The sequence below is a fragment of the Manacus vitellinus genome, unplaced genomic scaffold (assembly GCF_001715985.3).
Source record: "Manacus vitellinus isolate BGI_N305 unplaced genomic scaffold, ASM171598v3 scaffold_8_pilon, whole genome shotgun sequence".
Lineage (NCBI taxonomy): Eukaryota > Metazoa > Chordata > Aves > Passeriformes > Pipridae > Manacus > Manacus vitellinus.
This window is the reverse complement of record NW_021940864.1, coordinates 7,477,921-7,494,366: the sequence shown is the minus strand read 5'-3', so window position 1 is coordinate 7,494,366 and position 16,446 is coordinate 7,477,921. Positions and strand designations below refer to the sequence as shown.

Genomic DNA, 16,446 nt, shown 5'->3' with positions numbered 1-16,446 from the left:
AAATTATATTGATCACTTTTCACTGAGGCCTCAGAGCTTTTTGGATTTTTAACTTTTGTAGATTTTAGAATTAGTCGGGTAGTGAATGTAGATTTTAACGTAGCTGCATTATATCCCTTATCTTGTAGTATAATGTTTACACATACTCAAGCCTATTATTCCATTCCATATCAATCCCTCTAAATTCCATTAGTATGTTTAGTCTTCTTTTCAAGGTAGAATTGTAGAAAAGCCCAGACCAGAAGATATCACACAGACACAGTGACCTTCAAGCCCAGAACGTTGGAGAAGCTCCAAGGACTGTGTGTGCTGTGAAGAAGATGAAGATGAGAAAGAACGGGTCCCAAAGACCTCCAAACCCAGTTCCCAAAAGGGCATGTCAGGGGGCGGAACTGGGGTGGACAAATCTGAGATTGGATGGACCTTATTATAAAATCATAAAACCACTGTCTGGGGAGCGGCACGTCATGTGTATTCCTCTGGCCTCAGGCCTAATTAAAGGACCTGTTCTCTTTATCTTATCTTATACACTAAATTGGTTTGGAGTCTTTCTCTCCACGCTCTCTTAAGGCAACATCACACAAGAATTTTTTCAATATGTATTACATAAAGTAATGCTACAACAGGACTAGTGAACAAAACAAATGAGTGCATCTGACTATAAGCAGTGATTCTATCTTCCAACAAATCCAGAAGGTCACTTAATAGATCAGTCTGGAGATAAGAGTACTCCTATTAGAATCTAAAGTGCCAGTTTTCCCTATACATGGCCACCATATGAAATGCACCTGAAAAAAACAGAGGGACTATTTTCAAGTTGTTCTGTCTATCTGTAGCCCTCATTCTCCCATACCACCTATTAAAGGTAGAAAGACAGAAGTTTCCTATGGAGTGGAAAACCTATGTATGTGAATGAGTTACTATGCTTTGAATTACCAAGAAACTCTCAACTGTTTAGGAGCTGTATCTGATCTTGTACTCGCTTTCAGTTAAAAAATGCTAAACAATGTGCCAGCTGAAATTACTGTCATGATTTACTTGACATTTATGATGTTGTTACAGCATAAATGAGATGCTGCTTATAAGGTAAGCCACAGTATCTCTGCAAGTGTTCCTTCCCTACTGCACATGTTCTTCTGTCTGTTCTCAGCATTAAACGATCAACTCCCCCGTCAAGCTCAACACAAGGAAATACAACCCCTAACTTGACTCTGGATACAAGATGCTGTTCTTGTATTGTTCTTCATCAATTCTTCAAAACACTGCTATTGAGGCATTAAGAAATTTCTAAAAGAGACATAACTGAGTGAAATTTTTGCAGAAAAGGTACTAAGAAAAGGTACATTTAAAGACAAATTCTGTTAGAATTGCACTGAAACATAAAACATCAAAGAACCAATAGAGACTTGGGAAGTCAAAAAAAGCAAACTCAAAATGTCAGTAGAAGAAACATTTCATTCAGCCATGCACTAGAAAGTGGGATTTTTTTTGATAAGCAGCAGAACACAAGAGGAATAATTATGCTGTCTCATATTTTGAGGTCAGAGGTTTTAAAAATCATTATTATCTGTAAAGACTGCTATGAAACTTTATTAAATATGTTTTCAAGGCAGACACTAACTGAAAAATGAGAGATATCATAACATTATTTGTCCTCATTTAAAATCAACTTAAGTGAAATTGTAAATGACTATCACTTGAGCGGTTGGGTTGAGGTGAATTACAAGGAATACTGCTTAGACTAACAGTTCACAGCACTTGTCACCACGAATAAACCACAAAATGCATTTAAAAAACTAAGCAGCACATTTGGCATTTCTAAGACTAGTGCTGGAGGGAAACTATTTCGCTGAAGTGGGATGCTGGGTTTGACACTATACTTTGAAAGCCCAAGAAGAGGCTAAGTCACCACATTCACTTTAGCTAGACAGAAGCTAATCTGTTATATTTTAAGGGTATGTTTTGATCGTCACAGCAGGTAAACTATCTCAAGAAAAACCACTGCGAGCTTTGTGGCATAGGGTCTCTCTTAGTCATTACACCTACAAGATATCTTCATTTTGCTGATAAAGTACAATTGTTATCTCTAAGAGATGTTAATCTCCTGATACATTCAAACTATTTTTTTCTTGATAGTCACAGATTTTTTAAGAATGAAACCAGGATTCTACACTCTAATTTACAAGATAGGTGGTATAGAAGAAAGAATAAAAACCACACATGCTCACCTTCACCAGCAAGTGCCTTTACAACTATTACAAACCAGTTGAAGATTTCTCTATTTTAATTACGGCAGAGGGTTTTTACACTTATGTAATGGAACCATTAACAAAACTGAGCAAACTTAGATTTCATGTAATCTAAACATCTATTATTCGAGTTATTTGTAACTCCTACTTGGCTAATGAACTGCAGCTTCAAATGAGACAGAAATGTTGCAGTATTATTTGTGCCTGTGTACTGGTTTGATGACCAATTTAATTAGACAACTTCAGGTGACACAAAAATCACTGTCAGTTAAAGCAAACACAGGTTGTAAGGCAGATTTTATTAAACCATTCACATCTCATAAATGATGGGTAGAAATCAAACCCCTTCATAACAAAATAACATCTATACTGATAAATCTAATCTATTAATTCTAGTGCCCTGCCTTGAACAATTGCAACACAAAACAACTGTGCCTTATGTAGGGGTACCACCGTTGGTACTACTAGTGATGAGAACCCCTTTGAGAAATACTGACCTACCATGAAACGTGATACAGGTAAAATTATGATCTTTTTGATAAGTAAGTATGCTAAGCTATTACGAAAGTCACTAAGCAGCTTTACTCTTCCATCAGGTGCTTGCCATCGCAGGTGGAAGTTATATTAGGCTTGCATCAGTATAAGGGAAAGACTTAGCAAAAACGCACTTGAAAATACTTCGTGGAAAAAAGAAGCTCTTACTATGCAGAATACATAGTGATGATTAAAAAGGTGTAAGAACAGTGAGTAGTTCCTCAAAAAATACATGACGTTAAGAACATCACAGATACTTCAACATCATCCCCAATATTTATATTTCATTTTTGAAACCTACATTGTTTATAATGGGGTTTTGAAATCCAACTGAAGCTTCTTTTTCCCCTCTTGTTCGTAGAATGGTTTGGATTTGAAGGAACCTTAAAGTTTATTAGTTCCCAGTCCCCTGCCACAGGAAGGGATACCATCCACTAGTTGTGGAACCACTGTTTTCTCATAAAATATAACTATTTCAATGTACCCAAGTTTTGAAATCTAGAAGTGTGCCATCTGACTCATTCCTCAGGAAAATTGTAGCATTTCTGCCAATAGTAAATGAACACTGGAAGAATCAAAGGTGGGGCTTAAACTGCCATAGCAGCAGTATCTCCTCTGCTAACAACCTGAATTTTTCTGCCTGAAAAAACATCTCTGCAGGAAGCACATGAGTGCAGAAAAACACCCACTCTCAAGGAAGTTTTATCTCTTTATGATGTAAAACTAAGGTACTGAGTTAACTAAAAAGACGATTAAAAGAGCATGACTTATTCATTACATTTTGTATAAGCAGATATCAATTTAAAACAATTGCAAACAAGAAAAAAATAAAAGGAAAAGCACAACGAGAAATACTTTCAATAGTTGAAAATATTTCTGATGACAGGAAATCTTAATAAAAACCCCATTACAAAAAAAAATTCCCCTACTTTTCTACTGCCTTAAAGGAAAATTCCTTTGCAGGTTTAGCAGCATAAGGTTTCAAAATGTCACCCCAGATAAGTTCTTTCAGGCACTTCAGTGATACTGAATTGTTTTATCTGACTGTATACCACTCATCCAATGTAAAAAAATTCTTCACAACACCAAATACACTTTAACTTAAGAAGCAGTGTTTTTCTAAAAGTTGCAGAGCATCTGTGAAGAGGCTTCTGACCAAAATTGTAAAAACAATGCCCAAAATACTCTTTAAGGAAACATTCCAAGGTTTCTTATATATTAACAGTTCACTCAATTTCCAAAATATTTTGACAAGAGAAAAGCTCCTGAACATACCTGGCTCTTGGAAAGAACCTAGAAGCAGAAATGTTTGATTTGCTTTTACATTTTGAGAACAGTTTTAAAAAGCAAGAGTGCTTAATGCATCTTTTCTCCTCATGTCAATAGAGCAGTAATCTGTCAACAATTTTTTTTTGAGAAAAGCTCTTTTATCTTCGAATTTTTGAAGAGTCATGAGATTTGACAGAAATATCTAGATACCTTCAGATAACAGGTCTTGGAAATGCAGCTTTCTTTCTTTAAGCCCATTTTGAATAATTATGACTATGTAGAGTCGAGGTCAATAGTACAACTGTGAAAAAAAAAAATAAATCGAGGAGTGCAAGACTTACTACAGGTTGTCTTTAATATCATGAAACCAAGCCCCATGACAAAGGTGATGGATGGAAAAATTGGCAGTCAAAAAGAAGCATCTTTTTTACTGGTCACGTTTTTTGCACTTTAGTCCAGTGAAATCTCTTACCAGCTGCCAGCCCAGACAGGGAACCGAGGCAGCAAGAGAGGACAAATAAGAGTTCTCAAACAAAACACTACAATGTCTCTCCCTGTCTCAGGGAAGAAACTGTATCTAGAACCACAGAAGGAACAGTAGCAGCACTGATTTTTAAAACTTTCACTTATTTGTAGGGAGGAGTTGTGAACAAAAGTGAAATTTTTCAGTCATTGAGTACTAAGTTGGGCAAACATTTTGAGGGAAAGGAAAGAAACAGTCATGCTCTATTTTCACTAACTATAATTATTAACTCTTATTTTCTTTCGTTAAGGCTTTGTGCTCTCCCCAGGAATCCATCTGAGAAAAGCATGAAAACCCTAATCATTTAAGGTAAAGAGTTCACTTAGTATTCTACATCATAGAAATGAACCTTCACAGTTCCAATGTATCCAAAATGTTATATTTCAGATCTTATTCTATGAAATACTGAAGTTTCACATGCAATTTGCCGGAGAGAATAGAGATACAGTACTAGATAAGTGATATGCAAGTATATAAACATGCATCGAAAAAGACTGAAAAAAGCATTCCTTCTAAGAAATCAGAACTCATAGAACATTACTTTAAAATTGTAGAACTTTTGCCTATGCCTAACATAAAACAATGTGGGGGTTGAGACTACTTGATCAGGTCATATATAACTACAGAATTCAACCAAGCAAAGTAAGATTTCATGCAATATACCCTATTAAAAGAGTATGTTAAATACTGGTTTGGTATGAAAGCACATATATCATGTTTCTCATTTTAACTACGAAGCTACTACTATCAACGTGGCATGGTATTAGAAAATCACGTTTTTCTATTTCTTTTCAAATAAAATTTAGTTACAAATGATGCTGCCACAAAACAAAGCAATGAAGACATGAAAAGCCAGCATTATAATTGCAACCAAAAACCTGACAAACCATTTAATTATGGATTCCATAACAAACGTGCCTATCTTACATGAACTGGACAATGGAAAGGATATAAGCCAGTTGGGATGAATGTTTTCTTTTTTTTTTTTCATTTTCTTGCTCAGCTTTTTCAGTTGTCATCTGCTGTATGACAACTCACTCAACCTGCACATTGGATTAGGCAAGGATTTCCAAAGCATTTGCATGCTAGGTTGTATTTACTTCTCTCCTTCTTGTCCAATGTTGTATGATCACTGAAAAAGTGTTTTGACTCAAAGGCAGTATGCTTGATAAAAGAAAGACCCATGAGTTTACTCAGATTAAGCAACTGATCAATGAAACACAGGAAGAGCATCTGGACAGAATCTAAGCACCAGCCATGGCTACTTGAAGTCCACTAACTGGTCCATAAAGAGCAGCCTTCTTCCTCAGATCCTCAGCTCCCACTGTGGTGTGAAAATGATGCAAGCTGGCTGTTTCCCTGGTCTGTAACAAGTAACATTTACACTCTTAGCCTGACATTTCTCTTACAAGAACACACAGAGTCAGGCATTAAACACTTTTTGAAAGAGGATAATGATATATCAAGGTATTGTCACAGCTATTCATTCTCCCTTCCCTAAACCTGCAATCTCTCTGAGGCTTCGCTAGCTGCTATAATTGTGAACATTCAACCAAACTTTTCAAAAATACTTAAGCACACATTGACTGCATGCAAAGAGCTAACTATTATGCTCACATTCCCCAGACACAAACTAGGCATCCTTAGACTTAACACAAGATACAATGTGTGTCTTCTAGGCAGTGTATCTTAGTAGGAAACCCCCTTTTTTTTTTACTTTGTCTCCCTTTCAGGCCTGTGAAAAGCAGCGATACAGACATCAGACTCCTCGCTGTTAGAATTAATTCACACCACAATTCTGTTCAATAAGTCGAGTCTGCAGTGTTCTTTCCGCAGGATATTAATCTTTCTAAAAGCATTCTTGCTCTTCTTCACTGTTACCATCTAATAGCAGTAATTACTTCTTGTTCTGTGTTATCAGATGTCACAGGTATTAAATGACTTTTTTTTTTATCATTGGATTGAAGTATCTAAAGAAGATTTTCTTTAAGAAGCAATCACTGACAAAAGGAAGCACAAGAGCTCTGGTTTATATGGCTACATTTGCAAAGACGGATGCAGCAGATGTGCCCACAAACATAAATAGTCATTAAGGAGGTCAGAAAACTGCATCTGCAGAGCTAACTACACATCCATTCTTTACATGCACTCCTGCCTAAACATAGTGACTTAGAAGCTACATTCACATGCCAACCGTCTTCTACAATACTACGTAAATGACATATTTAATAATCAGTAATTTAGTAGATCAGCTTGGATTTTTGGTACACAGGGAACTACAATACCATCTTTATATATGGGAGATCATGACTGGAAGACAAAATGGGTTCCTAAGGACAATCTAGAAAGCATAGCAGAAAATAAACATTAGGATTTTTTATTATATATATGCATTCACAGTATATCTTCATCAATTGAAATTTAATCACCTTTTTACAATTTAGAGGAAAAGGCAGGTTTTGGGGTAGTTAAGCCATGTATCATCAATACCATGAAGCTAACCTATCAGTTATAATAGCTCCTATAAAATACCAGAGTGAAATTGCAATAAGCCTAGAAAATGGGCTACAAATCCCAGATATGCTCAAGCAAGCACTGAACCAAAAATAAAAATAGGTAGATAGGAAATCAAGAACTAGAGAGCATTCATCTAATTCACGACCACTAACACAGAGATCACAGGCCAAGGTTTTAAAGCATCTTATTCAGCTCCAAACGGCAATTACTGGACAGAGACTTCAATTATAAAAACCTTCCCTCTGCAAATTGAGTTAAATTTCGATAAGTTCCTTTCTATTCTCTCCACATATAACAACTCTTACATTTTTCAGAAGTACCTTATGCTGTTTAGGCAAACTAAGATTTGAAAACACGTAATGTTCTCAAATAATAAAGAACATTCATGTTGTAGTATTTATTGTACTGGCCTATGTTTATCACACCTGATAAAGAAACTCCCACATTCTCTTTCTTGTCCAAACACTATCCTGATAAGAAAGGAAAAAACTGTGCTACAATTAATACATTTTAACGTTTTAATTTAAAAAGTCAAATCTCTCTTCTCATGCCCTCCTCTAAAGGAAAAAAAATATAAAAATTCACTAGAAACTTATTTTAGAAAAAAAGCTATGGGAAAATACAATTACTGGATTGTACAAAAATGCAAGGACAGCTGTAATTTTTTTACTTCACTTATAAACATTGCTCCTAGAGCTGAAGGCACTAAAAACCCCAAACATCTCATTTGTAGCTACAGCCTTAGAAGAGGCTCAGTCCAAAGAAATGTGTGAGGCCTATGACAGGTGCATCACAAACTTGCTTTAAATTTTTTGAATACACCCCCTTCCCTTGACCACACAGATGTCACCCAAACAAAAGAACAAGGACACATTTTTCAAAGCAGGTTTTAGGGAGAAAAAATGTAAAACAAATCTGATTTGTACCACAAAGCATCCTAGAAATTTTTTATTACCGGAAAATCTTTGGTTTGATTTTCATCGTGGGAGAAGAGAAACATGTTTTCATATAGACATAAAGTACATAATGAAACTGTTAAACACACACACACCTGCCTGAAAATCTTCTCCTTCACTCAGTTCAAAAGAAGTACTGACAAACAGTATCCGACTCTTTCTGCCATTTGAGTACACACAAATATTCTATTACAGAGAATTGCAGTGAAAAGAGTCAGGGTCTTTTTACAAAGAGCAAACACACACTATCAGGCAGCAGTGGCACTGTAGTCTTACTGTTCCACTACCTATCTACAGCACTAGGGAACAAACATGAGAGGAACATGCTTTTTTTTAAAAAAACCTCTCAGAACAGTGCACAGTAGCTAACAATAATGAAAACACCTACCAGTGCATTCTGGTTTCCTGAAGCCTTTTTTATGTTTCTTGCTGGCATTCCATGAAGATGACTACATCTGCTCTGGAAACCTACAGAAAAAAAGGATGAACTGATTTAAGAATCCTTCTTATACCACAGAACCAATAAAATTCACCATTACATACCAATCTATAAATACAAATTCAGTTAAATAAAACCAACTTATTATTGTCAAACATTTTACTGGTGGAAACAAGGAACACAGAATGGGAAAAGTGAGAGAAAGGATAAATTGTAATGAAAATCAACCTTTCTGCAGCTATTCATACTGCCATCCTGGGTTCCATGCACAGTTGGCTGCATAAGCAGAACATACTGAACTACAGGAGGAAAGTGATTTTTGCATCACTTACAACTTCATTAGTACTATAAAACATTAAATCTGGCAAATCTGCAGAGATCAAGTCCTCAAAAACGATTCCAATCACCTAAAAAAGAAGTCTTACAAAAGAATTCAATACATTCAGTGTGCAGAGTAGTTTAAAAGTGATGTGACCACTGCTCACATAGAATTTGAATGTGAAAGGAGATCCTTGTGGCAGAGGGAAGGTACAATAAAATTCTTTGGCAGCAAGCTGAGGTCTGACAACTTCTTTAGATAAGAATGGGTTTCTAGCTGTAAATGCAATCTAATGCTGGTAGAACTTACCATTGGTTACACTGGATCCACAGTTGTCTGAAGTGTTTTAAAGAAATAAAGAAAAAGGGTATTTTCTAAGTTACAATCTCAGTCCTTGCTCTAAAGGAATCCTTGCCTCTTCTCTACAAACACTAGAGCCTGACCATAAAGCAAGGTAAAGCAGATGGTCATAGTAGTCTTCCCAGCCTTTGAATTAATGAACTTCTATAGAATTCTATACATTATCACAGAAGTCAGGAACAAAATTGATTACCTAGATTCACTTTAAATAACGCTTAATAATTCTCAATGCAAACATCAAGACAACAAATAAAAGAGCAGGCTATCAAAATGAGCTACTTTACATTTTCTGACTTTTCTGATATTTGATGTTTTTTTGAATTATTTCTCCCTAATGATACCCTAAAAATTAAATAGTTCAAGGAAACAAACGTAACTCCAAGATCTTGTCCACATTTTATATATTTTATATAATCCACAGATATCTTTCTATTGTACCCAAGTGATTCTACAGCTTGCATTTGCTTGATTGGCTACTTACCTCTCCTCCCTGAACGGGACATAAGAGGGAAAGTACCAGTTAAGATACTTTCAAAGACTGGATCAGGCAATTCTCTCTCCAGTTCTGTGGAGTCTTCTTGTTCCCACCATGGAATCACTCCTGTAATTCCACATGCTCCACCAGATTCATTTTCATGAAACCAATCACTTTGCTCATCATCACCTGTGTGAGGGCAGCATTCCCAATTCCCCCCAAAAAAGAGGGAGGAGCAGAGAAGATAAAAATTAGATGTTACCATCAATAAATACTCTGACAGGATTATTATTTCTTTTGCTTTATAGCTGTATGACAATTACTTCTATATAGCAGTTCTATTTGGAAAATGTTTCTCAACAGCATGACATGCATTGCCATCAATGAAACATCATAAAATGTAATGTTTTAAAACCAATTTACAATAGTGAAAACAATAATAAACTAGTTAATCCCTTTGGCAATAACTGTGGGGAAATCCATTTAAGTTACTGCACTTTACATATTAACAAAAAACAAGCCCTAATCTCCTGCAGGGAATTAAAAGGTATAAAACTGAAACTAGTTCTTTGCAGCTGATAATGGTATATAATTAGCTTAATTTCATGATTTGTATGGCTAGTAAAAAGGGAAAACAATCATGAACAGATGTGACTAAATGAAGTTAATCTGATTAAGTTCATTTAGAAATAAGTTTTGAAAAAGTTGATTTTAAATGAAAACTGACAGTATCATATGATTGAGAATTATCCTGCATTATACTACAAAGCTGGTCATTTTTACTGACAATATTTGTAGATGTAGTATTTAAATACTTGGATTTAAAGAAAAAAAATTAAGACAAGACTGAAATCTGATCTTAAAATTAGCTCATAAACACACTGGGAACTAAAAATAAATTGTTACATTTATTTTAAAACATGTTCTTTCATACAAAAGATGTAGTTTCAGAAGATCAGAAAATTTCTTCAAAAGACATGGTAAATTTCCTTTTCTATGCCCAAAAATTAAAGTATGCGATGTATATTTTAATTCTACTCCAAACTATTCAAACCATGCCTCAATATTTCTGCATATAAATTATATGTTTGTCATTTAGATTTTTATTTGGGGAGAAACTAAGCAACATACAAATGCAAGAATAATTAGAGCCAATTTTCCAGAATAAGAAAGCATCTGGGTATAAAATTTCATTGCCACTCAACCCCACAATGGGAAAATAGAAATAATGAAAACCCAAGCTAAAATTTAGGAAAAATAAAATTCAAAACAATTTCTCCAACTAAATTGTTGCAACATAAAGAATATTTGAGATCAAGCACAAGTGAAAAGTTCTGTGAACATTCAATCAGGACAAGTACTTCAAGAAAATATAAAATAATTAAAACCCTTCACTATTCACTTGCAGGTGAAATGGGATCTTTATGTCTTTAATGATCACTACTAAAAGCAAAATTAGCAGAGGCTAAACAACAGGACCTTTTAGATGGAGGAAGGAAGAAACAGAGGTGAAGAGATATATAGGTCAAAATAAGGTTTAAATTTCCTTGCATTCCTGGAGCATTTCAGATTACTCTCCCTATTCATTCTAATCCTCATTTATAGTTATGACAGTCACAAAGGTGTTCACCATTAATTTTATCCTCATTTTGTTACCAGTATGGGCTCTTTGGAGGACGTCTAAGAGTACTGAACAGGGACAGTGGTGGTGGTGATAGAAAGAGAATTACAGCTTTTAACTAGATTGATATGTGGTTCAGAATTAAGCTTGAAATCCTTTGTTTTGATTTTCCAAACTTTTATGTAGATAAACTTTGTCTGAACATTTTGTCATGAGAGCTGTAGACATGTTGACTAATAAGAAATACTATTAGGAACTCAAAAGTATTCTTGTTACACATAAGTAATCTACAAAAGTAAGTACAGAATTCTGAAATGGCTCAAGGACAGAAGCCTGTAAGAGGCATGTTATGCAATCTCAGAAGAAAACTAGAATTTAAGACCATGATGGTGGACTGCATAATAAGACAAAGAGCAGCTATGGAAGAAAAGGAGTATCTTCCCCGTTTGCCCAATAACAGCTCTTTGGGAAAAAAAAGGATAAAATTACTTTTCCTTTTTGTGCAATAGGAATATTAGTATATTAAGCAACAATCTTTTAAGATATCTTAATTGTTATGCTACTGTACACTTCCCCAAGCATTTCAGTTCATTACTGCCAAAGGCAGGCTTAAGATCTGAACCTCAGTCTTTTCCCACATTAGAGAAGAACATAGGTCTTTAGCTTCCTTGACTGTGCACTTTAAACAACTCTGAATTCTCTGACTATTTGAAATCATATTATCACCTCAAAGTAAGCACAAATCTATTAGTACTATTCTTATCCAGGTGAAAGCACTCACAGGCATTTTGTTTACCAGTTGTTCTACCTCAAAGGGTAATATTTACAAAAGGAGTCAGGGAAGACCACTGCATTTAATTATATCCTCACCTCATATATATATATATATAGGCAATAAAACACAGGGGGTTTCCAGCCCAAGAGTTTGGTAACCAAATACTTGGATTTTATCCTGCTTAATTTGCAGTTCTCAAAAGGCAGCACAGAATCCATAGCAAATGTGATCTTACAAGAAGCAAAAATTCAAAGTAACACTTTTTACTTCAAAAGATTCACTACACTGTCCTTTCCTCTCAGAGATGTTGATTTAGCACAGGACTACAATAAGTTATCACATTTTTCCAAGGTACAGGGAAGGTAAAAAGACCTCCAGATCTCCAGGACTTAAGCCCATGCATTCTCCTAAACACATATATAAAGTACATCCAACTTGTTTGTTTATAATGCTAACGCTTAAAGGAATTACTTCAAAGTAATTTACATTCAATTATAACTGTACTGATCACAGAATCATAGTATCATAGTATGTTAAGGGGTTAGAAAATCAATTTAAGGCTCAGAAATGTCAACTTCAATCCTAAAATTTCAGGGCCAGTTGCTGGCTTAATTTATGTAGTTATTTTTAAGCTTTCCTCTCCACCCAATTATTGTTTCCCTAATTTTCACTCTACATTATTGAGTCTACATATTTATGTAATTACTACTCCATGCTAAATTACTTGCTGCCTTCTTTAAGAAGTTTAGAAAATGATTTATGTGGGCTTCTGATGGTTTCTCTATGAACACAGACACCATTTTCATCACCATCGGTTTCATGTTCAGAAAAGCTTCAGCTCAATCTTATTTTAGCTAAAGCAGTGCAGGATTATAACCAACCAACTTCCCACTGCATACAAACAGACAGTTTTATCCCTCTTTCCAGTTTTATTTCAAAATGTCCAGACTACCCTTAAGAGCAGAGGTTACATGTGTTTGCCTATAACAACCACAACATACTCAGAGAGGCTACTGTGGAAAGAGTTTGGCATCAGTGTCCTACGAACAGCACTTGATACTGTGCTGCTCTGTTATCCATCAACCCGCACACAAGGAGCAGGAGCATGTGGCCTGTGAGGACCCTAGGATTCCAGTATCATTTCCACAGCCAGGGTACCTCTTTCTAGGCAAAAACCCCCCACTGCTAACAGCTGTAATAATCATTTGGAGACATCAAGAGATTCACTATAACACATATACAGAGAGTTTTAGGAAAGCAGAAGCTTAAGTTACCCATTCACAGAGGCACAATGCATCTTGCTCTTCATGTTCTACAGAGCTATCTTGACAAAAGGTATATATATACTATATAAATATTTAGGATTTCAGCTATTCAGGTCATATACAACAACTTCACATTATTTCCGGTACACTTGCAAAGACTATAAACTTATTGGCCACAACAGTTCAAAACTGGTGTGATTACACTTTGCATTGCATACTCCATCTCTTTTATATATGGAGAACCACACCCTGTCACCTGCAGCTACTGACAAGCTCTACAAGGTCCAGATTTTTCCCACTAGAGTTCTCACGAGAATTCTTATACTGAACCAGTACTGGGTCATCTTTATAAAGGACACAGTAATGAATATTTGTTTAATCATAAAATAATGAAATGCTATCTTTAACTGCTCAGCCACATCCACAGCGGAACTCTGACATTCCCTGACCTTCTCCAATTTTAACTGTTTAACACTTTATTAACACAATATTCCTTCCTACTTGCTTAGATTTTAAAGGACATTTCAAATGCTTCATGCTGTGATTTAACAGGTCTTAAGTCAACTTTGAATTTCCCCAAGTGTACTAATAAGTGTAGATGAATGAGGAATGCAGAGTGTTTTATTTGCTATACCCACACTATAAAATTCATCGAAGAACATACTTGCAATTTGACTTTTTTTCCCCCCAAAACAGGGTATCATCCACTAGTGTCTGAGTAACGATAAAGTTTTGTTAACATTGTGTTGAAAGCCTAATTTGTAAAGTGCCTTTGTAAAGCAGATCCGTAAAATGCCTCAAAACTGCAAGTGATCCTACCAGTTAGGCCTATCATAGAGTTGTATTTTGTGTCGCAATGCAAGACCAGACCTTTTAGTTCAGAACTTTTCTTTTAAATTTTTTCACCAGTTTTTAATAATTGCAAAACAGACAATTATGAAAATTCCTTTAGGAATAAAAGGAGAGAAGAGGATAAAAAAGGAAAGTCATAAGGACTTTTCACACATAAGCTTCAGCTGTTCAGGTCCTTCAATTACTCTGTTGTCAGGCTCTCCCATCTCCATAGTATTTTGAATTTTTTCCTAACTATATTAAATCTTACCCCAAAACTGCTGAATTTGAAAACCTCTAAAAAAAGATACAACCCATAAAAAGTCACTTGAGGTTTGTTAATAGTTCAGCAGCTATCTTTTTCACTGACTGTACCTGCACTAAGCATTTTCCATGATCTTTAAGCTTCTGCTGACTAACTGTTCAGGGTATGCAGTGTTTCACAGAATAAAAACATTTGCCACATTGACCCTGAAAATATCGAGTACCAATTACTTCTGCCAGAAGGTGATAGTGGGACAGGGCACAACAAGAGAGCTGCTTTTGCCCTCTCACATGTAAGCACTTGGATAACTTGGAAAAGGAGGACAAACATGGCTAGGCTGAGATGAGGACTTGATAGGAATAAAACAAATGAAACAAAAAGCTGTGAGTACAGGAGCTTTTAAAAATGTTAGATGGCACACCACATATTAGAAGTCAAACAGAGAATTTTCAAGTCTCAGGATTTTCTTTTATCATAGCAACTGATGACAATTAAAATGGATGTAGCACTGCCCCCAATTACAGCTACACCTGGTTTTTTTGAATCAAATTACAAAAGTTGAAATTCTTTCTTGAGTCTGTCCACAGAAGAGTGCAGTAACTGTGGTGGAATTTATTTTCATATTATTTCTGTGAAAAATCAGAAAATATTAAAGGTTGCAAGGTCAGGCACTCCAGAGTTCAGAACTAAATACTCAACTATTAAATTGACTGGTCAAATGCTCCAAGAAACTGCTGCTTTAGTCACTTTCTTGCCTAGAATGTCTGTCCCACAGGAATAATATGCTTTGGAAATTAATTAGGGCTTTATAAGGAGTATTTGTCTGCAATAAATGAGATGTGGTTCTTGATTCAGAGACACAAAATGAACAAATGTTGCCCTGGAGAACAGGAACCTCTTGTCCTCTGCTACCCAAACTTCCAAGTTATGGCAGGCACATCATTTAAACCAACTATTTCACCAGGTGACATTAATCAATCTCTGGTTCTCCACTTGACTTAGCAGAAACCTGAAGTCAGAAGCGCAGAAAATTTGAACTACAAATGAGGTCAAGATGCTGATGTTCTGAACATATATCCTGGAAGAGGCAGACTGGGAACATAGGAATGAGTCTAGCTTTAAAAACAGAAATCAGAATCAGCCAGTTCTTCTCTTAATACATTTTCATCCTGTCCTCTTCCAGCTTTGTTTATCTCACTTAGGCTTTTTCTTTGCTTTTATCAGATTTGCTTTCTCCTTCTTTCATTCTTGTCAATTTTGTATGTCTCAGTTCAGCTATATATAAATTTACAGAAATAAAATAACCTCACCTTACTTAATAATGGGAGTACAAATTATTAGCATTTACTATGAGGGGGGAATAAGCATTATTTGAAAATAAACAGTTTTGGTTTTGGAGTAGGATCTCTGATAGTACCTTCATGGAAAAGTCTCACAAAACCAAAGCTCTAATGCAGATCTAAAACTGTCTGAGCTCCAGTGTGAAGCTAATGGTCTTCTGATCATACAAAAAAAATAATTAGTTCAAAGTAGAGATTAAAAAAATAATGTTTTATCAGGGCAATATCCTTTTCAGGTCTAATTACTATTGTTATTTTTATTTATATTTCAGAATACTATTTCAGATCTAATGCTTTCTGCTTGAAAATTGCAATCAAACTGAATCAAGATTCAAAAACCATACAGATAAAATATAAGAACTACAGCTTTACAATAAAGAGCCAACATCACACCAGTGAAAGAACACCATTGGTCACTGATCCCTCCCATTTTATCTTCCCACAAAATATATAAGAAAACCACAAAGCAACTGAGATGTTTTCAACCATATTACTCAAAGATTCAAATAATTTAATTCTGGATTTAAGGACAAACCTATTGATACAAATGTATCAGAAGGGTACTTAAAAATGTATGCAATTAGGACTATGATAGGTCATGTCACACACAAATATAGATGCCAAACATTTTAAAAATGGCAAGTCAAAAGAGAAATTCCAATAGGGATGCAAAAGCACATCTTTTTGACTTGTCTCATACTTAAAGAA

At 35.3% G+C, this 16,446-nt stretch overlaps 1 protein-coding gene across 1 annotated transcript in view; it reads right to left on the bottom strand.

The window, feature by feature from the left end:
- GPATCH2 (G-patch domain containing 2) overlaps positions 1 to 16,446 on the bottom strand; it is a 119,640-nt gene that overhangs the window by 87,007 nt on the left and 16,187 nt on the right. Inside the window, 2 exon segments of the mRNA XM_018085362.3 lie at positions 8,437 to 8,516; positions 9,648 to 9,830. Coding sequence (XP_017940851.3) covers positions 8,437 to 8,516; positions 9,648 to 9,830 — 263 coding nt within the window.